Below are 24255 nucleotides of genomic sequence, written 5' to 3' on the forward strand. Positions count from 1 at the left end.
AGAAACAAAGGATTTGTATTTTTAACAGTAACATCGATACATGAATCCAGATACTGAAGCAGATACAATTGTTATCTCAATATGTTATTCTTTTCATAAAGTAATAATAAAATGCATCTCTGAATCAAAAACTTTATCCAAACATTTCTCGCAGGCTCATGTTTTAATAAACAGAGATAAATATGAGAAAGCGGTAAATAACCTACTGGAATATCTCAAACTATAAGTATAACACAACATAGATCTTCCTGACATAAACAATATCGTCTCATCTTATATCTATTTTTTAATAAATCGGAATTTTTTTTTTAATCTCGATATAGTGCCCAGCCCTCACACATAGCAATAAAAATCAACTAGAACACTGACAGTCTCTGCAGGATCTTGGAGAGATCTTCTGGAGAGGGGTAAGGGGGGGGGGGGTTTATCAGGAAAGCAGGGCACTTTACATTACATTTTTTAACAAGCATAACATTTCCATGGAGAGATTGTGGTGCTTCCTTATTCCAGCAGCAGCCTGTCTGGAACCTGGATGCTGCGTGAAGGAACCTGGCAGCAGGAGTTGTTGTTAATTTAAAGGGTTGGAAAAAGTGGCCTCAGGCCAAACGTTACAAACAAATTGCACCAACACCGTTGTTGTCACAGAGCTAAACCCCTCCTCTCCCCTCCAACTCTCTAACTATGAGAGGTTAATTTAAACCAGCTGTTATTCTAACGGGTCCAAGATTCCTCAGTCTGTCGAGTGTTACCCAGTCCAGAACTCTGAGACAATAGCCCCATTTACACTACCCTTGTTAAACCGATCCGAGCCGAGACCAGTCCGAGCTTGGATCAGTTAACCAAGCCGAGCCTCGTTATGATGACCTCGCCTCCTAGTGACGATCTGCGGTACTGCTGTTCTCTGGGATTGAAGGCGGGACAAAGAAAATCAAAATGGCGGCGCCCGTAACATTCAGGATGTTATGGTTAGACAGAGTCGGCTTTTGGGACGTGGATAAGACAAACGAACGTCTAATAAGGATTTATAGACGCAGGAAACAACGACAGACACTGAGGTTCATCACACTGCTAAGCAGAATCATCTCTGGAAATCTGTGGCATGGTGAGGAAGCTAGTATTTTTATGAATGTCTGAAATTTGTCTGAATGGATTGTGAATCGGGACGTGCAGCCAGACACGCCGGAAAAACCGCGGACAGTCAGCTGACTGTAAGGGGATAACGCGGTATGCTCATGCGCTCTTTATCAGATAACCAGGATAAAAAAAAAAAAAAAAACAGGCCGAGACCTGCTCAGGAACTGGTCTGCATTTAGCGCGGTCCGGTTGTGTCTGGCTCGGTTCAGTTCAGCTTGCATTCCGTTTACACTCGATAGTTATCTCAGCTACCGAGCTCGGACTGGTCTCGGCTCGGTTAAAAAAGGGTAGTATAAACGGGGTAATATAACATAACATTATGTATTTCGCCTGGGGACGAGAAATATTTGTCTAGTTGCTCACAGCCACTTCCTTCCAGCGACCCTCATCCTGCTTCTGATTGTAGATAATCCCTGAGTAGTTTAGACGAGATTAGGTCCTGCAATCCACAACCCCTTAGTGACTGCTATTCCTCTATTTAACAACGCACACTTGGTATCCTAGCTAGACAAAAATGTAGTTACTAGGAAATGAATACTACCCTTACTCCTCCCCATCACTCCCCCGCTGGTCACCTAGCGGTTAGAGCATCTTACGTTCTGGGAAGGCTGCAAGTACCTGGTTCAAACCCAGAGACTGCTGCTATGGGTCCCTGAGCAACACCCTTAGCCCCAGATTGCTCCCTGGCCTGTAATCTGCCCACTGCTCCCTAAGGCATGGGTTAAATGCAGAAGGCAAATTTCATTGGAATGTACTATTGCAATGACCAATAAAGATTTCTTTTTTCTTTTTTTTTTTTTTACATGTGTCAGATTTGCTCTACATAAAGGTCGTTTCAAGATGGAATCCAAAGCCAGTGACTGATTTTAGGAAATGAAGACTGGGTCCAGCATCGAAATAGGCAGGCCACATCGATGTAATAGTAACCTGTGTTTGCATGACTTTAAACCATTTGGATCACTTGTGTGTATGTGTGAGTGTGTGTGTGGGTCGGTGAGTGTATGTGTTGAAATGAGTGGGCTTGTGTAGAGTGGGTGGACGTGAGCGAGTTTGCCAGCTGGAGGTGCACAGCTGAAAGAGTGGTGAGAACAGTGTAAGGCCTGTAACCCACAGCACCCCCCTAGCCTTTACATCGTAATCAGTAATAAAATAAGAAGAAGCTCTAGGAAGAAATAAATTACAATTGATGCAATGCAATGAATAAGAATCAGTGTCTGGCCCTGTTGAAACGAACACTTTTGGGTTTCTGTGTGTTGGAGAACTATGGCTGCATTCACGAAGACAGAGCTCTTTGTCTAGCTGCATATATAAGCTCTGTGTTGCCCAATGCTCTGCACAGAAACCCCCCCATCCTCCATGGAATCCTCCCACAACTGAATAGAAATGCTGTATGTGGTAAGAAAACCTCCAAGTGCATTGCAGTGGGGCATTGTGATGGGAGAGGAAGTGTCTGAGGATACTCTGGTTTGGTTTAGAGCCCATTACTGGACCAGAGTCTCAGGCTGAGAGTCCAAAAAGGGCATGGTATGTGTAGCTGGACCTACTAAGAACAGTCAGCAGCTGCAGAGCTGAGTGAATCCATATGGGGAAGTGTGTCCTGGCCAAGGTGTTTGTGTGTGTATGTGCTCTCTGAAGGCATACGAAGGAACTGTGATCAGTGTTTGAGAAATCCTCCACTGCAGCACCCATCTGTGACTTTCAACATGGGTCTGATTGAGATAAAAATACCAAGCCTGTATCAGGGCTTTTCCTGGAGCATGTGTCGTACTGCCGGGTGACCGAATATACCTCGATGGCTAGAAAAGCAGAAGAGAAAATCCCAGGTGGAGAGTACCAGTAGTGCAGCACTCAGATTTTCCTTCACTGAAATGAGGGTTTTCAAAACGTTTGCAATCCAAAACCATTTGCTCTAAGAGATCTTTTGAGATTGGATTTTTTTTTGTCCATGTCGTCTCAGTCCAGAGCAAAGACAGCCAAAGAAAAGTTGATTTAACACGGTAATTACATTGCCATCACGGGATTAATGCTACAGAGATGATTTCACAGTTAAATTTATGTGTGAAAATAATTCAGATTCTCAGAAAACTAAAATAACAAGAAACGGACGGCCCACGCTGCTGTTGCCTCGCAGCTTTTCTAAAAATATCAGCGAACAGACTATGTCTTCTTTTTGTCGAGTGAGCCGAGAGAACATTAGGTGATCTCTCTTTCTAGTCAGCATGTCTTCAGATGTTGTGTGAATGATGCAGAAAAGCACAAAAATTTAATATTCTGGATTCTGTCTTGGCTTTTGTTTATTATTTGATCAATTAGTCTCGTCTCCTGCCTCAGGTTCTGTTTTGGGTTCTGTGTTGTCTGGATGCTTATTTAGCTTGTGTACTGTTTTTGTTATCTTGTCCCTGTATTAGTTCTGGTTTTCATCATGTGCTCTGCTAGTTTCTGCTTTATTTTCTATCTTAGGTTTTTATGTTATTCTGGTTCTGTGTTTACCTTGTGTAGATTCTGTTCCCTTCCACTGGTCCTGTCATCTCCCTCAGTCACTCCCCCCGTTCTTGATCACTTCCACCTGTTCTGATTAATAAGTTTATTTATATCTGCCTCAGTTCTCTGCTCCCTGCCAGAACGTCGCACATGTTTCACGCTTTTTCTCATCCGCCTATCTCCCGGTACAAGCTCGCCAGCATTCTGTGTATCTGCCTGTTTGACCTATTGCCTGTCCCCCGTTCAGTATTTTGCCTTGGTTGGATGTCAGCTCTTCTCCCCCGATGTGGATTATTTTCTGTCTGCCTGCCTGACCCTTCACCATCTCAATAAACCTTGTAAGCTTAGCAACAGTGTCTGGCTGAATACCAGGTTCATCTTCTACATAATCATTACAAACAAGCCATGAAATCTGATCTCAGTGCGTTTACTGTACTCACCCAGGTGAGCTACCCTGGCGAGGCGAGGGTCGAAGCCAACCTGCTGGACTTTATCTGTGCGAGCCAAGAAGAAATTAATGACCCCATCCGTCACAACACAGTTAGGAAATCCCTCCATTACATGATGATATCCTCTTCTCATGTGCAAACAATCTCCGTCCTCCTCTCCTGGCTCGATGGAGATGGTTTGTCTGTAGGTAGCTGTGTAGCCCGTGGCTTCTTGCACTGCACCCCCAACCTACAAACACAGACACAGTCAAATCTCTGCGGCAACACATTAATCGGCTCTTTTGGAGCAATGTCTCGGAGCTCTCACCAGATCCAGGGTGGTCTTCTCTAAAACGTCCACAAGCTTCTCCAGCTTGGTATTGGCCGTGAAGAAGAAGTCGTCGTCCACCCAAAGCACATATTTGGTCGTAACCTGGGAAACTGCCAGGTTTCGTCCAGCAAACCAACCCTAGGACACAGGAGGTTTGAGCCTTAGAGATTCGCAGAGAGTCGGCATTAACAGGAGAGAAACAATGGCTCCCTACCTTCCCAAAGGGCATGATGTAGTGCTCGATGTAAGGCCCGGAAATGGTTTTAGGGTTCTCACTATCGTCAGCGATTACTATCGTGACTGTAGGGTAGTATCTTCTGATGCTGTCGATGAGGTTTTGAAGCTTGTCATAACGCAGGAAGGTCTTTGTGGCTACGGTAACCAGAGCGCTGACGTTGTACTCTGCAGAGGACAGACAGCTTTTATGTTGACCACTCTTTCTGCAAAAAAATAAATAAATCCTTGCTCATGAGAGTTAGATTTAGTTGTAAAAATATGATGGTCTGTACCTTCCTTAGATCCAGTGTTGTAAAGTTTTGGAGTTACTCCATGACGGATCTTGATGCTGAAGATGGCTTGATGGCCTTCTGTCTCAAACTGCACTACAGGATGCGACAAAAAAGATGTAATTAGTTTCCTCTCCACAGGAAAGTCTGTTTTTGGAAAATAATGAGCCATGCTAATTGAAAAGTTCACATCCACTCTCTATTGGCAGAGTATGTTGTTTTTTTTCTTTGGGTTTTTAGAGATGCATTTGAACAATCTGGGAATAAAAAAAAGTGCACAGGTTTCAATTACTTTTTTATTCTTCTTCAGTTGGTACAATGGTTAAATGTACTTCAGCAAGTTTCAAAGAAATATGTTTTTTGTAGCCACAAAAGCTTCTGGCATATTTTTGTCAGAATATTTGACTACCAATCTTGCCTAAAAGAGTAGACCTTATTTAAAATACTTGATTTTCTGGTAAGCAAAGTTCATCATTTTAAATAAGCTTCAGGGATATTCTGGAAGCTTAGTGATGCCCAATTGCCTTATTTTCCATTTAAAACCGGTTTGGATGTGATCTGAACCCAAACATCACAATCAGAAAAGAAGAAACGCATTATGATGGTCGTTTACAATCCAGCAAACTTCAAGGCTCAAACCAATCATGAACCATCTTAAGACAGTGTCATTGTCTGCAATGAAGACAATCCACTAGGAAAGATGTTTCTCTCCTACATCGACACCTTTAAACTCAAAAGAAATTTGCAGCTGCCCACGTGGACAATGTCCCCTGAAAAAATGTTTTATGGTGAAACTGGACAAAAATTTTGCTTTTTGGCCTCATTAATAAGACTTATATTAGAATGTGTTACAGTAAAGCTTTCCACCATAGACATATTCCACCTACTGTCACGCATGGTGGTGGTAGCATCATGCTGAGGATTTATTTTGGTGACCGTGACACTGGGGGATGGCAGAAAATGGACAGAAGGAAAACAAAAAGTTGAGGCTTTAACAAAATATAAAGTTTTAACCGATTGGAGACTTTCTATTTCATGAAAATTTTATAAAGTAACATACCGTACCTTTATAGCCATTAATACACAACAAAACGGGTTCTGGAACAGACCAAATAGGCTGACATTAAGCTGACATCAAAACCTCTAGTTGACGTCAAGCACAGCTGAAAACAGGAAACAGCCCATTCAATTAAGCTCCATTAATTATTCAAAGACATGTTGGACAATTGTCCAGTGGAGTTTTTTTCCTACTCTATAAGACATTTTGACCTAAATAAGAATGGGGGTGTACATATATATTTGAGGCAGTATTCATAATTGTGAATGTGTATAAAAACACAATAAATGTAAACTTGTGCACCAAATTCTTGCTTTTGGAAGTAATTTAGGTCATTTTTGTTGTTCTATCCTAACAGTTGTTTGGTTGTTCGTGTTCCTTTATCCCAAAAACTTGATGGCTGATAAATTGGGTACACTACAGTTTGCTAGTCAATTACAAGATCAACACAGACACAAACTACTACTACTAATAATAATAATACATTTTATTTAAAAGGCGCCTTTCAGGACACTCAAGGTCACCGTACAAAAGGATAAAAAACAGAATGTCAGAAACAAAATAATAAAAAAAAAACATTTAAAAAATACAGAGGCTGGGACAGGGAAATTGAAAATTAAAGAGAATAGGTAGTCTTAAATAGATGAGTTTTGAGTTGTGATTTAAAATGGAGAAGTGAGTCCGTGTTTCTAAGTAGGGGTGGTAGAAAGTTCCAGAGGCGGGGGGCAGAGCGGCTGAATGCTCTGCTCCCCATGGTGGTGAGACGGGCGGAAGGGACAGACAGGTGTAAAGCAGATGAGGATCTAAGAGCACGGGAGGGGGTGGGAATATGCTGGAGGCCTGACAGATATGGGGGGGGGGGGGGGGGGGGGGCAAGGTGGTGAAGGGCCTTGAATGTCACCATGACAATTTTATATTGAATGCGGAACTGCACGGGGAGCCAGTGGAGCTGTCGGAGGACCGGAGTGATGTGGTGGATAGAGGGAGTTCTTGTTATGATGCGAGCAGCTGAGTTCTGTACCAGTTGTAGTTTATGAAGTGATTTCTGAGGAAGGCCAAAGAGGAGAGAGTTGCAGTAATCCACTCGAGAGGTGACAAGGCTGTGCACAAGTATGGCAGCAGTGCGTGGGGTAAGGGAGGGACGGAGGCGGTTGATGTTTCTTAAGTGAAAGTAGGCAGACCGGGTAATGTTATTGACATGGGATTGAAAAGATAGGGTGCTATCGAGGATGACACCCAGACTCTTAACCTGGGGGGAGGGTGAGATGCAGGAACTGTCAATAAAAAGTGGGAAACTGTCATTTTGGAAAGAGTTGATTTGGTGCCAATGAGGAGAACCCAGTTTTACTACTGTTTAATTCAAGGAAGTTGTTGGTAACCAGGCTTTTATTTCACAGATGCAATCTGTGAGGGAGGTGGGAGGAAGAGAGGACGATGGTTGCGTGGAGAGGTAGAGCTGGGTGTCATCGACATAGCAATGGAAGTGGATACTTAAATTTGCGGAAGATATTTGCCAAGGGGAAGGAGACAGATGATGAAGAGGAGGGGGCCCGAGTACTGAGCCCTGGGGCACGCCTGAGGTGACGGGGGAGGGGGTGGATTTGAGGGTCTTCAGATGAATGTACTGAGTGCGGCCAGAGAAGTATGAAATAACCAGTCCAACGGAGTGTTAGTTATGCCAATGGAAGAAAGCCTACTGAGGACATTGGTGTGACAGATGGTGTCAAAGGCTGCCACTCAGGTCGAGGAGGATGAGGATGGTGAGGTAGTCCAGAATCAGATGCCATGAGGAAGTCATTGGTGATTTTGATGAGTGCTGTTCAGTGCCTATGGAGTGGCCGGAAACCAGACTGAAATTCGTCATACAGGCTGTTGGCAGATAGATGAGAATGGAGCTGGGAGGCAACTGTTTTTTTTCCAAGAATTTTGGAACTGAGGGTAATTGGAGATAGGACGGAGGTTGTTGAAGTTGATGGGGTCGGCACCAGTTTTTTTTTTTTTTTTTTTTTTACAATCGGGGTGATGGCAGCAGTTATGAGAGGTGTAGGGACAGTTCCAGTGGTGAGAGGGAGGTGCGGATGATAGCGGAGATGAGGGGAACCAGAGAGGGGAGGCCGGTTTTGACGAGTTGTGTTGGGAAGGTGGTCCAATTGACAGAAAGAACTAGAAAGTACCAAAGTTGTCTCCAAATGTAAAAGTCATTACCGCACCCTTTACTACGCATGGAAGAAGGACAAATGGCTACCCAACCTGAGAGCATGACAACGAAACCATTTCATATAAGCTTGGATTACTTGTGTTATTTTATATAAAGAGAAAAGTCAGACAGAGAAAACTCTAAACAGGATATTATCCTGAACAATATCCACTTGAAACAATTGTTTGTTCCATTTTTTAAATTGATAGATGATTATTATTATTATTATTATTATTATTATTATTATTATTATTATTATTATTATTATATTTCGGATGTGATAATCAATATGTTGTATTATTTCAGCTGTAATGGAAATAGCTGTTGGTTTGATGATGTTCTTTATTTTATGTTTTAAAACTTTGTGTTTCTCCACCTGTCTGTTTAAAATACTTCACTGGATTAAAATCCTGTTATATTCCTTCGACCAGAGAACAATGTTGTTTTTTGCTTTTTCATTTGGTGGCCTTTGATCTTGGTTGATAGCTTTAATATTTTATAATGCTTTGTTAATGGCCCGCTTCTATCATCCACAGACTGAGAGATTTTGTCAGTCTTTTAGCCCACCTACTATGATGTTCATTGGGTAATTTCAGATTGTAAAGATTTGCCCTCATTTAGTACTATAGTCAGATTCCCTGTATTTACTATTGGAACTCTGCTTTTCTTAACGAATAGAAACATATTGTACATTTATACCCATTGGCAGATTTAAAAATGTCTTATCAGGCGAAAAAATTAACAAAGATGCTCACAGTCGGCCTCCGGATTTGCTTCAGGTATTCCAACAATGTAAACCAAGAGATTTGGACGCCGTCCACTGATGGTAAACAGTGTCCTTCAAATACACTCTAATCTCCAGCAAGTAGCCTGTGCCAAGCCTGAAGCATTTGCCAAGCAGTAAATTTGGCCTAGATCATGTAGTCTGCATACTCTAATTGCTAAAAGGAAAAGCTGATGCATTTCTGTTCAGTGGCTTATTCTTATTCTTATATCTGCCAGATACTTACTTACATGTAAAACTACACACAGCATTCTTTTCTAATTGTTTAGCGTTAAGTAAATAAATAATTAAAAAAAACGTTTCCTGTTGTAAGGCCATGTTGGATCAGCATCTTTTTTATTTCCTGTATTGCAGAATAATGTGTTTTTTTTATGTTATTCAAATTCACAAATTCACATCTATTTCCCCAAAATTTGGCAGAGTAACCTTTTAAACTGTTTAATTTGGAAGAAAGGTTTAAGGTATCCATCAGCAAGTTTCTGTCCCATTCTGACAAAACTTTAACTGAGTCAGGTTTATATGGTAATCCATCCTGCTAACACACCTTTTAGGCTTTGTCCACACATTTTCTAGCTGGGACTGAGATCAGGGATTTGTGATGGCCACTCCAAAGCATTGACTTTTTTGGTAGCATTATTAGGATCATTGTTCATTTAGAAAATCATTTTGTTCCTGTTTTAATTTTAAACACCCACACAGCACTGACACTCTCTGACCAGCTCTAGTCGACATTGTAAAACTTATTTAGCAATTGTTTTAGGGTTGATACACATATTCTGCACCAAAACACATTTATCCTTACATTACAGAACCTGTTTTCAGCCTGAATGGTATGATGTCTGGTATTTCTATGCTTATAGGAGCCTTACACAATCTTAACGGTTAAATTATTTTTTTCTTTCCCATACATGTCCTTATAATTGCCCGAAGTGTAAAATTTGTTTATATTATTTTATTTTCCTCTCATTAATTTGCCTCTATAGGTTCCATTAGTCAGGTCATTAGCATGTGATTCGGGTCGTTTTCTCTGGGTGGATGTGATGCGCTGCGTGGCACGCTCTCCTTCCCCTGACTACTCTGTTGAGTCACTGCTGCCATTGATGCATTAACGAGAGAGCACAGGCTAACTTCTACTTTATAACTTTCTTACCTCAGAAGACATCACACCTATAAACAAAAGACCTGTACAGCCGCAGCGGCAGATGCATTTCCTCTTCTCCCACACATATGCAAAACACTGGTGTCATTTCAACTTGTCACCAGAGGGGCAGACTTCTGCAAGAACTCTGGAACTTGCACCATGCTCCTTTAATACACTTGTGTATAATTATTTGAAAAGATGAACGTGACACCTTCATGGATCTGGAAATTGTACCCAAGGATGAAACATACCAATCACTCTCTTTCTGATATTTCTTCTAATATCTTGAATAAATGTGTGTATGTAAACTTTTGACATTCATTACCAGATTTAATGCCAGAGGGGAAAAAATGTTGTGTTCAGGTAGATGGTTTTAAACAAATATGAAAAAAGGAGAAAACTATAAGTAAATTGCTAATTGTTTTCTCATTTTAATCCCATGTTCTAAAGTTAAGAAAAAAAAATTCCAGGTCCGATGAGGTCTTACCTGTATCTGCAGTGCTGGGGTGAAACAACGTGTTTGTGTAGGTGACAAACTGCAGCTGTCGGTTCATATTCAGCAGCAAACTGCTGGACAGAGTCATATGCATCTCTCCATCCCCTTTTATTTTCACTCCCTCCACTTCTGCTGCTACGTTTAGGGTTCCAAGTGTGGCAGTGATGTTTATCTGCAGCAGGATGAAAACCCGTAATTAAGAAAGTGATGGAAATCTATTAATCTAGGAGGCGTAAATAAAAAAAAGAGGAGGTACTCACTGTGTAATGGTCTCTGGGGAGGTCGTGTAGGGCCAAGCCTGAAAAACAAAGAAGACAAAAGCAGCAGTTCAAGCTGATTTGAATGAGTTTTTAATCACAACTACACAAGAAAGTTCTTTGTCAATTGTAAAGTTTACTTCACTGAGAAACAATGCAAACAAAAAAAAACCCCATGAATTTTAATGCATTAAAAATTTAATTTTTGTGGCAGAAGAAATGAGTCAGGAAAATCCCAGTTATTATGTTTATTTTTTGTGTTTTATGGGATAGACTTAGACTTAGACAACTTTATTTGTCATTTTGCACAGAGTGCGTACAGAACGAAATTTCGTTTGCATACAGCTTGAAAACTTCAGTGAATTGCAGTAGGTTCGGCAGCATTTGTAATGCTAGATAAGGATGCCATGATGCAAATGTGCAGATATGCACATGTGGTAGTAGTAGTTCAACAGTCTGATGGCCACACAGAAAAAGCTTTTGCAGAACCTGGTGGACCTGCAGCGGATGCTGTGGAACCTCTTCCCAGAGGGCAGCAGCGAGAACAGTCCATGGTGGGGGTGTGTGGGGTCCCTGATGATGTTACGGGCTCGGGCCACGCAGTGCTCAGATGAAATGTCCTTAATGGAGGGAAGAGGAGCCCCGATGATCCCTTCTGCTGTCCTCACCACTCTCCTCACATTCTTCCAGTCGGAGGCACTGCTGCCTCCACACCACACAGAGAGACAGCTGGTCAGAATGCTCTCTATGGTGCTTCTGTAGAAGGTCGTGAGGATGGGCGGGGGCAGGCGGGCTCTCCTCATCCTCAGCAGGAAGTACAGTCGTTTCTGTGCCCTCTTCACCAGTGACGTGGTGTTCACAGACCAGGTGAGGTTGTCCGTGATGTGCACCCCCAGGAACTTGGTGCTGCTGACCACCTCGACTGCTGAGCTGTTGATGAGCAGTGGAGCGTGGCGAGGCCGGTTCTTCCTGAAGTCTACGATGAGCTCCTTCGTCTTCTCCACGTTCAGGATCAGGCTGTTTTCTCTGTACCAGTCCACCAGCTGCTCCACCTCTTCTCTGTAGTCCTGGTCGTTGTCGTCTCTGATCAGGCCCACCACCGTTGTGTCGTCTGCAAACTTCACGTTGTGATTGGTGGTGAACCTGGGGACGCAGTCGTGTGTCATCAGGGTGAACAGCAGGGGGCTCAGGACGCAGCCCTGAGGGGAGCCCGTGCTGAGAGTGATGACATCAGAGGTGTTCTGTCCGACCCGGACTGACTGATGTCTGTTGGTGAGGAAGTTTAGCAGCCAGTTTCGTAGGGGTGTGTTGAAGCCCAGATGCTCCAGTTTTCCCACCAGATTTTGTGGGATGATGGTGTTGAACGCTGAACTGAAGTCCAGGAACAGCATCCGCACTCCGTGTTCTTCTCCTCCAGGTGTGCCAGGCTCAGGTGAAGAGCGGAGGAGATGGCGTCCTCAGTGGAGCGGTTCCGTCGGTAGGCAAACTGGAACGGGTCGAGTGTTGATGGGAGACTGGAGACGATGTGTTCTTTCACCAGCCTTTCAAAGCACTTCATCATGACGGGAGTCAGTGCAACAGGCCTGTAGTCGTTGAAACAGGTGACTTGAGGTTTCTTCGGCACCGGAATGATGGAGGCAGACTTGAAGCATGCTGGCACTGTGGCTTGGTCCAGCGAGGTGTTAAAAATGTCTGTGAGGACACCAGCCAGCTGACCTGCACACTCCTTGAGCACCCGCCCAGGTATGTTGTCGGGACCTGGGGCCTTCCGCGGGTTGACTCTCCTTAGAGTCTTCCACACGTCGGCAGTGTCAAGGCAGAGGACCTCCTCTTCCTGATGGGGAACAGCTTTCACTGCTGAGGTGCTGTTTAGTGCCTCAAACCTCCAAAAGAAGTTATTAGTCCGTTAAGGAAATCAGCATCAACTTCACCCACCGGGGGGGAGGGCGTGTTGTATTCAGTGATTGCCCGTATGCCTTTCCACATGCTCCTGGTGCTGCTGGCGTCATGGAAAAGCTCCTGGATTTTCTGACTGTGGTTCTGCTTCGCTGGCCTAATGGCACGGTTCAAGTTGGCTCTCGCTCTCCTCAGAGCCTCCTTGTCACCAGACTTGAAGGCTGAGTTCTGTGCTTTTAGCGCTCGACGAACCTCCACAGTAATCTAGGGTCGTTGGTTGGCTCGGGTGAGGAGGCTTGGCCTTGGCTGATGGATTTGATCCAAGGTGACTCAGTCCTAATATAGCTTCATACAGCAGTTGTCATTGCATACTCTTTGACATTGTCATTGAGTACCACAAAATGCAGCATTTTAGTTTGTGACATTATTTGAAGAAGCACGTGTCAACTGAAGTTTTTTTTTTAAACAAATGACGTTAATTATAATATTTTAGCACGTGAATTAAACATTACAATAATCAATTTTTTTTCACTGAATTTTACAAAACATCTTAACACCCATTATTTCTTCAAACTTTGGTTCCATTGAACAGGCGTTCCGTCTAATTCTATAAAGTGGTCTTGTTCTGACAATATTCCAGGATTTTTTTTAAGTCCTTCCAAGTTTTTTCTTTGTACTTGGCTTGCTTTGGCTGTAAATTTTGATAGATGCACCAACCTTTAGTGGCCCATTTAGCACACATCCAGGTTTCAGCTAGCCACTATTTTGGAATCATATTGTTGCTACTTAGATACCATTTTATTTTTCAAAATGTGTTGTCATTGTAATACTTCTAGATTTAACAAAGAAATGGCAAGAATTGGATCTGTTCAGGTGAAGTGTCTAAAACGTGTTTCTTTGTGTGTTAACTAGTCTGTTAAGAGTTGTAGCAGAACATAATGTTTTATCTATTTGAAATCAACTGAATGTGTTGATCTTGGGAGGCCTCTGCTGAGCTGTTGTCTGACATTTAGGTAATACTGCATTAGATGTTTGAGTTTCATCCCCTCAAATTCTCAAATACCACTCCTTATAAAAGTTAATTAATTTGTCCCCAAACCTTGTCTAATCTCTTTTTTGACCTTTGTAATTTATGTAACACATGACGAAACGTTTTCATTGAGAGGATGGTGGCATCCTACCTGTGTTTCAAACATATTATTAATATAATTGTCTATAATCCTGTGGTGTTTTCTTGTACAATCATGCATATTGCATTGCTCTGTAAATCTATTTAACTTGAATATTGCATCTTGTTACGTAATGTATGCATTTTCCCCTGAAGATGCTGTAATATCATTTAATAACTCCACAAGCCCTCCCCCCCCCCCCCCCTTCTGATAAGTTCATTATCTTCCGCTTTAGAAATTTAAACTAGTTTTTTAATTCATATTGCTTAATCCAGAGCATAACTCTGGGATCTTGTCTATGTGTTTTTCCCACTGTCAGGACCAAAAGTCCCCACTAATAGACAATAAAGGTATTTTGATTCTTTAATAAAAATTCCTTTTTTAGCATTATGGCAAAGGGACTACAGATGAAAAATAGCCTTTTGGCTAATTCTGGCTGTTTTAACTTATTGTCTTGTATTTTATTACATTTTATCGTTCCCTGTCAAATAAATAAACAAAATCAAATCAAAAATCACATAATTTTCCAGCTGTATTTCCAGATTAATTTTATAGTCAATTCAAGAAGTGTAAATAAAGGTTCACAAGGAATTTATGATATACATTTCTACAGAGGTCAGGTTTGGAAAATGGATGGAAAAACACAGGCACAGACCTCTTCAGTAATTCTTTCTATAGACTGAGACAGTGGAGACCGCTTTTTCTGCATCCTGCACGACTTGTAAATAACCAACATATATACACCACATATTCTTCTGCTTATGACCGACTCTCATGTCTTAATGCACTTGTGCTCACAAATGCATTTGTATTTCATATTACAGTAACAGCGCTGCACTGGTTTAGAGTATTAGAGCTCACTTTTAAAACCCTCAGAAACTGGAATGATAAAAACAACTTCTAAAGAATAAATAAAATGTCTAATTTCTTGAACCTAAACACAAAGAAGAGAGAAATGGCTCCAGACTTTTCCACAACATGATTGTAGTCAAACTGTACATTTGACATAAATAAATACCTGGGATGATGACTGTTTTCAGGGGCCGCACTTCCAGCCCCTGTGTTGGATACTGTAAGGGATTGTTGGCTTCTGCGATGATGAGCATGTCTGCAGCAGTCTTGGATCTGATGAGAAAACTTTGGATCAGAACGGTGCAAAAAAGCATGCATATATTGGGGTGGTTGGGATGTGGTGGGGTTGGTTTCAGTTTGCGGTTGGCTCTAGGGCCTCGCCCCTTGTCTCTTGCCTCTGGCCCCACAGACTTTGGTAGCTCAGCGATTGGTGCCTCCATCTCCAGGTAGGGGTTTGGAGAAGGGGGGGAGAGGGAGGGGGACTTCCTGGGAGGCACGTTGCTCCTCAGTCCTGTCCTCCCCATCCTCAGACGCCTCCCTCTGCCTGCTCCATGGCGCTGCCACACATGTAGGACCTTGGGGAGTGGGGATGTTGCTGGGGAACAGGGAGGATTTCCCAATCCCGCTGTCTTTTCAGGTCCTTGGCCCCAATTTTATTGTACAACGTAGAGACTTTTATTTATAACATTCTCACAACAGGGGTAAAGCATCTGGTGGGGGGGAGGGGGTATGGAGTAGGCCCCGCTCCTGATGGCTTCCCCCATTTGCATTTAGACATTGAGGGTTCTAAATGGGGGGCGGAGTGGGGGACCCCCTTTTGGCTCTCCCAGTTTTAAATCCAATTGAGAACACACAACAACACGACATTTGGGAACTTTTTCACACCCCTGTACTCCGATTGCAGATCCAGAGTTTGGGGCCTCGAGGAGGAGGGGGCCACCTGGTCTGGGGATGTTAAGGCGCTAAGGCGTTGGGTCCCTGGGGTCGGCTGGGGATGGCACTTCTGCTCTCCCCCACAATATGGGGGTAAGACTTAAGAATGGATGGTAGCACAACCTCCTCAGCAGCCATCAAGGGTTCCAGGGGCCTGTTAATCCCCCTTTATTTAAGTCAGGTGTGTGCAGGCAGGGAAATGCCTAAAACATGCAGGAGAGTGGGACCAGAGGACCAGGGTTCAAGACCCCTGCTTTAAAGAACAGCTGCATTCATCATGAGATTAAATTACGCAGATGTGGACCCTGTTTACTGTTAAGGTCATTTCTGAATGCAATTGTTGCACTGGATTTTATTTAGGGGAATCTGAAGACGGGGGTCTGAAAACCTGCTTTTTAGTTTTTTACTTGTCAATAAATGTTGAAAGCCTTGAATTCTCATTTTGTTTCTGCTTCACAATTTTCCCACCACTGGCTGTTGGTCACATAAGGTCTGTTGTTGGAACATGTCTTCTGGTTTCCTTATCTGTGTGTTTTGTAGTGGAGCCTATTTTACCAATGTTGGTTCCCAGAACGATGAATATGCAGCTCATCTTTCCAGGAATAATTTACAAAAGAACTGAAATTATCAGAGCAATTTACAGTGAAGAGGCCTCAGTCTATTTTAATGGATGTTCTCCTGACAGACATTGTGGATGATGATTTTCGTTCCCAGAATTGAGTATTGCCTATTCATTTACCTTTGCTGGAAACTTCTGTACTCTTTAGCCCGTCTTATCTTCATTTCCTCAAGCTCGGAGGCATCGAAGACCGTGTGCAGAGGATGGGCTGACACCCGTGGGAACAGGAGCTGGGCGAAGGGCAGGTTCACGCCTGCACTCTCACCCTCACAAATACACCCATTACGTGCAAGCAAGCTGAACGGACAGTCAGAGACACATAATCAGAATTTGATTCACATGTAGGGTAAAATCGATACCTAACATAAGAAATACAAGCCTTACCCTGCTACGCTTTCCCTGACGCGAAAGGGGATGCTGCTTAACTGATGGTCCGGTTCTGGGAGTCTCTCCTCCAGATGCCTTTCCACTATTGGCCGCTGCCACACGTCCACCGTGTTGTAAGCCCGAGTGGGCCACGAGTGGAGGAGAGCCAGCACAACCACCACAGACACCAGAATGGCCAGCAGCACTGTCTTCCTCAAGGACCGCATTGTGAAATCTGTCAGACAAGAGTGCAGAAAATTGATTTTCTCGTTGGTGAATTGTCAGGAAAATCCACTGCACCCCTTTCCCATTAGTACCAACTTTTCTGGTACCTGCTTTGTTGTAGCTCCAAGCAGCAAATCTACTTGAAGACATCACAACAGAAGGCTGTCTGTCTCTGATTGGCTAACAGGTGGGGTCAAATTTTGCGTCACAAAAGTGACTCCAGAATAAGAATCAGACCCGCCATATTTACCAAGCATTTCCTTTCTGTCTCTGCCCCACACCTAACCTGCCAGAAGCAGATAGTTCATTCAGTGATTCAGCTCACTCCAACGGAGCCCTTGGATCGACCTACGAGGACCAGTGTGACCTCCCGGCTTCTGAAAAGGTTGGTGGTTTTTATTAAGTGCACTTTATATCCCACTGAGTTGGTCTTGGCAACTAATCTTTTTCTGTTCATTGCAGTGGTTCCAGAGTGCAGTTTCCGTTCCTGCTACACCAACTTCTCAAACCTTTTAAACTATTCCTTCTAGCAGGGAAACATGAAAATGGCCAGACATCAGGGAATAGCCTAATTAAACTAAGAGAGTAGGCAGAACAAAAAGATATAACAAGAAATACTGAAATCATAACGAACAGAGCTGACTAAAACCGGCTGCAGAATATAAACAGGCTGCTGGATCCCCAGGGAGCTACAGTAAGTAATCAAACCTCTGGGGATGCTGAGAACTGGTCAATCCATCAAATGGGCAAAAAATGGGCACAGAGGATAAACAGCTCTGAATGCATTTGCATGCATAAGGCTAATTAAGAGAGAACAATTTGCCTAACGTGAACGTGTTTAAACTGTGCAGGGAAGGTCGAGTACCCCGTACATGCATGCACGGGGAGAGTATGCAAGCTCCATACAGAAAGGGATTTTTAATGTAACACCTTTATTCAAGCAAAGAAGCAGCATAAAAAAACACATCCACTATTAAGCCTATTCTGGTATGATGTAAGAATTTTTCATACCAAAATGTGATATTGATCAAACATTGAGCAGTTTGATCTCTTAACCTTCCCTCCCATGGTTATTAACAGCTGTGATGTTTTTTATTGTTACTGACCATTTTAACTCGTGATTTAGTTGTATTTGTTAGTCATGAGACACTTTCCTTCATAGTTACTGTCTCTTTTATTTTATAGCATTTAATACATTCAATTACTTAATATATTTAGGATATTTACACATAACTTGGTAGTAATTGGAGTTTCAAATCATCTTTGCATTGTTTGAACTGCTTTGTATCATTTGTATTGTTCAGTGATTATCATATCAACAACAATTATTTCGGATTTCCAGAGGACTTCACCATTGAAATTCGCGAGAGCTATTGTTGAAGCAACAATGCTCACGTGCATGGCAGTTGGATGTAACAATATATCGGGTAAAAGTGGAAAAAACATTATTTTTTTCACCTTTCCGATTCATCATCCACCATGGGCTGTTTTGCTGGATTACCACCGTGAAGAGGGAGGATTTGCCATTGTGCTTCTGGTCAAAGAGAAAACACGTCGTCTGTAGCCAACATTTGGATAAAGGATGTCTTCAGGATGACATGAGAGCAAGGATTTTCGGTAGGTTTTTCTTTTTTTATGATGTATCATTTGTTTACCCGATCAGAGCGGCGGAGGGATACGACGAACTTAGAAACATTGCTCACTGTTGTGAAGCCCACTTATTTTATACGACTTTGGTCTTATTTTTTCTAAAGTCGCTTGTAAATTTCATGAGTTGCGGGTTGCAGTTTTTTTTTTTGGGCTTGTTTCTGAAAGTGAAGTCGATTGTTTGGGGTCTAAACTAAGTGATGCCGAAATATCCCTCCGCCTCGTAACGTGCTGCAGCTCATCCTGACAGCAGCAGAGATAAAACTCAGAAAGAGCAGCTCTGCCCGTATTATCTGCAGTTTACGGTTGCAATAACTGATAACTGCTGAAAGTAGATTAGGCGGTGCAGATCACCATTTTGAGCAGAGATTGGTTCTAAAGATGAGTTTTATATTCATCGTATAACATTGCAGAACCCAACCTATAAAATGTACTTTAATGCTTATTTGTTGTCTTTGTATGTCTCTAAAATGTAAAATTAGTATTAATTTAAATTGAAATGCTTAATACCATGTCTATCTTTGTTTAAGTGGTTAAAAACAATATTTTGGCATGAAAACGGATATTTATTTACAAGGGGACAGATAGGGCATTGGGACTTGCTCTACAGCCGATCCCGCACAGTGACGTCACAAACTGGGAGGTGGCAGTACTGTTCTTCACCAAGATAGCTGCCCCCATAAAAGGACCTTCAAATGAAAATTACTCTTAATTAAAAAAGCTTGTCATTTATTGAACAGTATGTAATAATTGTATATTTAAAGTACTTTCAGCAGTTTGAATTCTGATTTTGACCGGACTTCTCCTTTAAATGTCTGTTTTGGTTTACGATTGTGCAATTAGAGCCAAACTGATGTTTCCCAGACCTACAGTGAGAAACTGTGGAGTGATATCTTGCATAGATAACATGGGTATAAAAGGAATGATTCGCTTTGTCTTGTTAGAACTGATGGGCAGAAGCTGAGAGCTTTGTGTGTTCTGTTCTCTCCTTGCAAGGGTCAATAACGGTGGATGATAGTTGAGTGAAAATCACTGATCTCCTTGTTAACTAAGGCTATGTTCACACTCAGGTCTTGATGCTCAGTTTACATTTTTTGCTGGAATAGGATTTTTTTTAGGTGGCCATTCATAATACTGTTAAATGCAACCGCCATCATACTTCTGTCTGAAGAGTTCAAGACCACAAAGTGACCCGCAAGCGCAGATAATAGCAGCGCACTGTTTACAGACGTAATGGTGAATGTAATGGTTTCTCGAAGTGTTCAAAGGAAAATCTTCAAAAAAAAAGAAATACCAGCTGCTGTTTCTTCTTCTTCTTCTTCTTCTTATTATTATTATTATGCTGTTGAGTAGAGTGAACGGTTAATTTTAAGAACACATCATAGCAAGACAAAGTATGATAAGAAGAAGGGAGCAAAACTATTAAACTATTTATCAGAATCAGAATCAAGTTTATTGGCAAGTAGGTTTGCACTTACAAGGAATTTGACTTAGTGTTGATGGTGCAGACAAAATAGATATGTATACAGAATCTATGGCTATGTACACAGTAGACTGTGCGTTAATGTAACACAGAAGGTCTGGAGATGCTACGTTGGTGTAGCTAGGTCCTGAACGGTGGAGGGAGAGAGGCAGTGTCAAATGTCTATGGGGGCTCTGGGCCTTGTTGATAAGGCCGGTAGCAGATGGGAAGAAACTGTTCTTGTGGCGTGAGGTTTTGGTCCTGATGGACCGCAGCCTCCTGCCAGAGGGGAGTGACTTATGGAGCACTTACAGCTACTACTGTGTGTGGATGTGTAGTGAGGTCCGGGACAGTGACGTAAAAGATGCTTATGTCTAAGGAAGAAAACAGAGTACATTTGCTTTTCAATTAAAAACAAACACAAACTGCTTCATTCCTGCTTAGAAATGAGGGCGGCATCACTGAAATAGCAGGAGAAATACTCTGAGGTAATATATTTTCTGTAATATTCGGTCTTGGTTCCTGTTTATGACTTGGTTAAGTTAGAATTTCCTTGCCTTACATTTACTTTGTGTTTTAAGTTCTGAAGTCCGGTTTAGCCTGTTTATTTTATATTCTGTTCTGGTTCACGTTTATTAGTTGGTTTAGTATTTTCCTGCCTCTTCAGTTCTAGATTATTGAGTTCTGTTTAGCCTGTTGATTATTTTCATTATCTGTTTTCCGTATTAGTTCTGATTTTAGTTCTGCGATTTGTTTTCATTATTGTCCTTGGATTTTGGTTTATTATCCAGCTCCTGTCAGTTCCGCAATTGCTTCCACCTTTGGTTAATTAGTTTTTCACTCCGCTCACCTGTTTGTCTGTTTATTTAAGCCTCACCTCCTCCTCAGCTAGTTGTCGGTTCGTCTCTCATTCATTCACGCACTCCATCCCGTCTCTGGTAAGAGCTCCCAGCACCTTGGTTCTGTTTTATTGACCCTGTTCTGTAATGTTCTGTTTTGGTTTTGGTTTAGTGTTTGATTATGTTGCTTCTCTCATGCCTTTGGGTTTATTTCCTTTGTAGATTCTGTCTTGTTTTAGGGTTTAGTCTGTGTATTGTTTTAAGTAATCCGGTCTTTGTATTAGTTCTTATTCTGTGCTTAGAGTTTTTTCTCGGTCTTAGTTTTATCCTTCTGTCAGTGTCATTGTTTCCACCTGCCTGTGGTTGATTAGTCCCTCCCTGTTCACCTGTCTGCACGCCTATTTATTCCTGCCCTAGTTCTCTGCACTCTGCGAGAACGTCTCAACTCATTTCCTACACAGATGTGATCGGTAAGAGCTTCCCAGCCTCTGCTAATTTTTGATGTCCTGTCTGTTTGTGCCCGACCTGTTTTCTGTCTTTGGAATCCAGCACCTGTTAACCCCGGATTGTGTTCCTGTTTTTTTCCCCCCCAAGTCTGTTAATAAACTATTTTGTTTGAGCGCAGCTCCGAGTATGGCTGAATATCGGGTTCACTCTAAACAAACCATTACATGTTCTGTCTGTTTTTGCCCAGTTCTGTCCGCCTGCCCCCGTACAAGTGTTGCCTGGATGTTTGCATTACCTACCTTTGGACTCTGTTCTGTTTGCCTGTCTGTTCCCCACTCCTCATCATCCCTCAAATAAATCAGTTAACAAAATAGCAGTGTTTTGGTTGAATTCCGGGTTCACCTCCAAGCCAGATCATTACAATTTTCCAGTCATTTTAAAATAATAGTTTGAAAAGCTTATAAAGAACTTTTTAGACAATGAACTGTCTGCCATTTGTTCTGAGTCACTTTAAAATCAAGTTCCAAAACTACAACTTTTGAGGTACTTAAAGGACCAATAAGTGAAATTTCATTATTTTAGATAGAACTAAAAATACTGACGTGAAGAGCTACAGGTATCTTTTTAGACGGAACATGGTATGATGTCACACACCATCTCTCTGCTCTACAAAGCAGGGACGGTCGCGCAGGGCTTGGCCCCTCCCTGCCCATAGAAGGCCACCTCCAGAGCAGTGTGTAGCGTAGCAGCAAAATGGCAGAGAGTAAATTTGTTTTTCAATTAAAAACCAACAAAAACTGCTTCAGTCCTGGTTAGAAATAGGGCGGCATCACTGAATTGGCAGGAGAAATACTCTGAGGTAATATATTTCCAGTTAATACATTGCAAACGTCATTTAAAAATAATTGTTTGAAAAGCCAATAAAGAACTTTTAAGATAATGAAATGTACGCCCAGCGGATCAAAATGTTCTCTTGCTAACAGATTTATAAAGGCATGAGTTAATTACTACTTGACTAGACAAATGTGATGCTGTTATGCTGAGTATTTATCCTTTGCAGATATGTGCATACGAGAGGATGGGTGAGAAGGGAAGGGGAGAGGGGGCGTGGCGGTAGAGTTGGGGCTTGTCACACATATTGTTTTGGTCTACAGGCGGTGCTCAACAGCCCACCTAGTAGTGAAATTTTGCTTATTGCTCCTTTAAATATATTTAAATATTTAGATGTTATTTATCAGGAAACTACAGAATTACAACTTATCTGTTTTGAGTGAGGATGTTCAAGTGTCCTTCTTCTATATACTTTTATGCCTGGATAACTTTCTCTGTGAAATAACAAAAGTTCGGTAACATACTACCTGCTCATTAGAAATTGAGAGTAAAGGTTCTTGGTTCAGCCGTTTGCTATTATAATGAAATTTTTCCTTTAGCCAAACAGAAAGTTGAACTCACCGTTCCAGACCATAGTAAGGTATTCTGTTTCTTCTGCAAAGGTGGTTAAGAAGGTTGGACTGATGATAAATATCATCCTTAACTGAAGTGTATTTGATGTACTGAAGGTAAATCTCTTTGCTAAATTTGTAATAAAGACAACGATTTTAATTATTCTTTTTACAGATTATAAAAACTGAATGTATTTATGTAATGAAATAAACATAGTATGTAAACCTCTATAGTTAATTTGTATCATTGATTGTGAGCAATCCCTGATTAAATCTGTATAAATGATTCATATACTGTTTATTTCTTGCTTTTTACATGGCATTTTAAATATTACTTTAATGACAAAAAGGGTCTTTAAATACCCCTTAACTATTTGCACCTAGTGCTGGCATATTTCTTTTTTACTTTGTAAATACAAGATTTCAAGAGTTGAGCATATCAAGACACAAATTTTGCATCTTGCTTTATTTCACCCCCTCATTTTTGTTTCCAGCACTGTTTTTTATTTTTGGTCTCTCACCATTCTAAAAAAAAAATGTCTCTAAGAGCCACACAACCTTCCTACATGAACACAATCACTTCATTATCTTCCAGATTTGACCGACAAAAAAGAAAAGAAAAAAGAAATAATCTGCTTGTAATGTCCAGGTCCTGCTTTTTTCTGGATATAGCTCTGCTTATCAAGAAAGCATGAGGGGAGTCATCCTTTGGTAAAAAACAAAAATTAAGAAAACACAACATAACCAAATAGACTTTTGTTGTAGGCCCCCAGCTATAAATGTATTCAGCGTGACATAGTGTGAATGGAGGAGAACACAAGCCTCTGTGTGTTGTTGGGTTGGAGGGACACTCCTTTTTTACAGAAGCCTGCAGCCTAGCTGAGTCTACAGTAATCTTCTTGCACCAGATACTGCTGACTCTCAATGTATTCATCATTTCCCATAACACATAAACATATAAAACTCTGTTTAAAGTATACCTCACTTGCTCGATCCAGTCAGTGAAGGACTAATCTTTGTTGAGACCAGCATCTCCAGAAACCAAGCAGACAGTGATGTAAACATGCGGGCTCCCGTTCCATCTGGAAATAAGATAACAAAATCACCATCAAAACCAGTTTAACCCAGACTAGATATCTAAAAACAATGTATATAAATACCTTTATAACCTAATTTATTCACAGTCTGACATTATTTTAGACCAAATGACTTTTGTTTTAGGTCAGAATTGCCAAAATCATCTAAACTTGTTAAAGGTTAAAATAGTGAGAACAATTTTATTTTATTTTACATTGGGCTTTGTTACTATATTCAAATTCAGACATGTATATACATTAAGTTTGATATACCTTAAAACAATTTGGGAAAGTGCAAATGATTTGTAAACTTCTGATAAATTAAATTACAACATTTGAGCTAACTGCAAGCCCACCTGTGGATGTATTCAAAAGATATATAGCCACGTAATATGCTTATAAAAATGTCCAGAAACCATTTAATCATGATAATGTAAGGTTATAGACACCAAGGGTCCGTTCTTCGTACG

At 41.5% G+C, this 24255-nt stretch overlaps 1 protein-coding gene across 1 annotated transcript in view; it reads right to left on the bottom strand.

Moving 5' to 3' along the window:
* Positions 1-3143: 3143 nt before the first annotated feature.
* Positions 3144-24255, bottom strand: part of b4galnt1b (beta-1,4-N-acetyl-galactosaminyl transferase 1b) — a 29202-nt gene continuing 8090 nt past the window's right edge. Inside the window, exons 2-11 of the mRNA XM_036124753.1 lie at positions 23690-23791; positions 16666-16882; positions 16402-16578; positions 14896-15002; positions 10816-10853; positions 10547-10727; positions 4884-4976; positions 4589-4776; positions 4372-4512; positions 3144-4293 (exon numbers count right to left, since the gene is read on the bottom strand). Of these exons, the coding sequence (XP_035980646.1) occupies positions 3997-4293; positions 4372-4512; positions 4589-4776; positions 4884-4976; positions 10547-10727; positions 10816-10853; positions 14896-15002; positions 16402-16578; positions 16666-16874 (1431 nt within the window). The 5' untranslated portion in view covers positions 16875-16882; positions 23690-23791 and the 3' untranslated portion in view covers positions 3144-3996. The remainder of the gene's footprint in view (positions 4294-4371; positions 4513-4588; positions 4777-4883; positions 4977-10546; positions 10728-10815; positions 10854-14895; positions 15003-16401; positions 16579-16665; positions 16883-23689; positions 23792-24255) is intronic.

Source organism: Fundulus heteroclitus, chromosome 20 (genome assembly GCF_011125445.2).
Source record: "Fundulus heteroclitus isolate FHET01 chromosome 20, MU-UCD_Fhet_4.1, whole genome shotgun sequence".
Taxonomy (NCBI): domain Eukaryota; kingdom Metazoa; phylum Chordata; class Actinopteri; order Cyprinodontiformes; family Fundulidae; genus Fundulus; species Fundulus heteroclitus.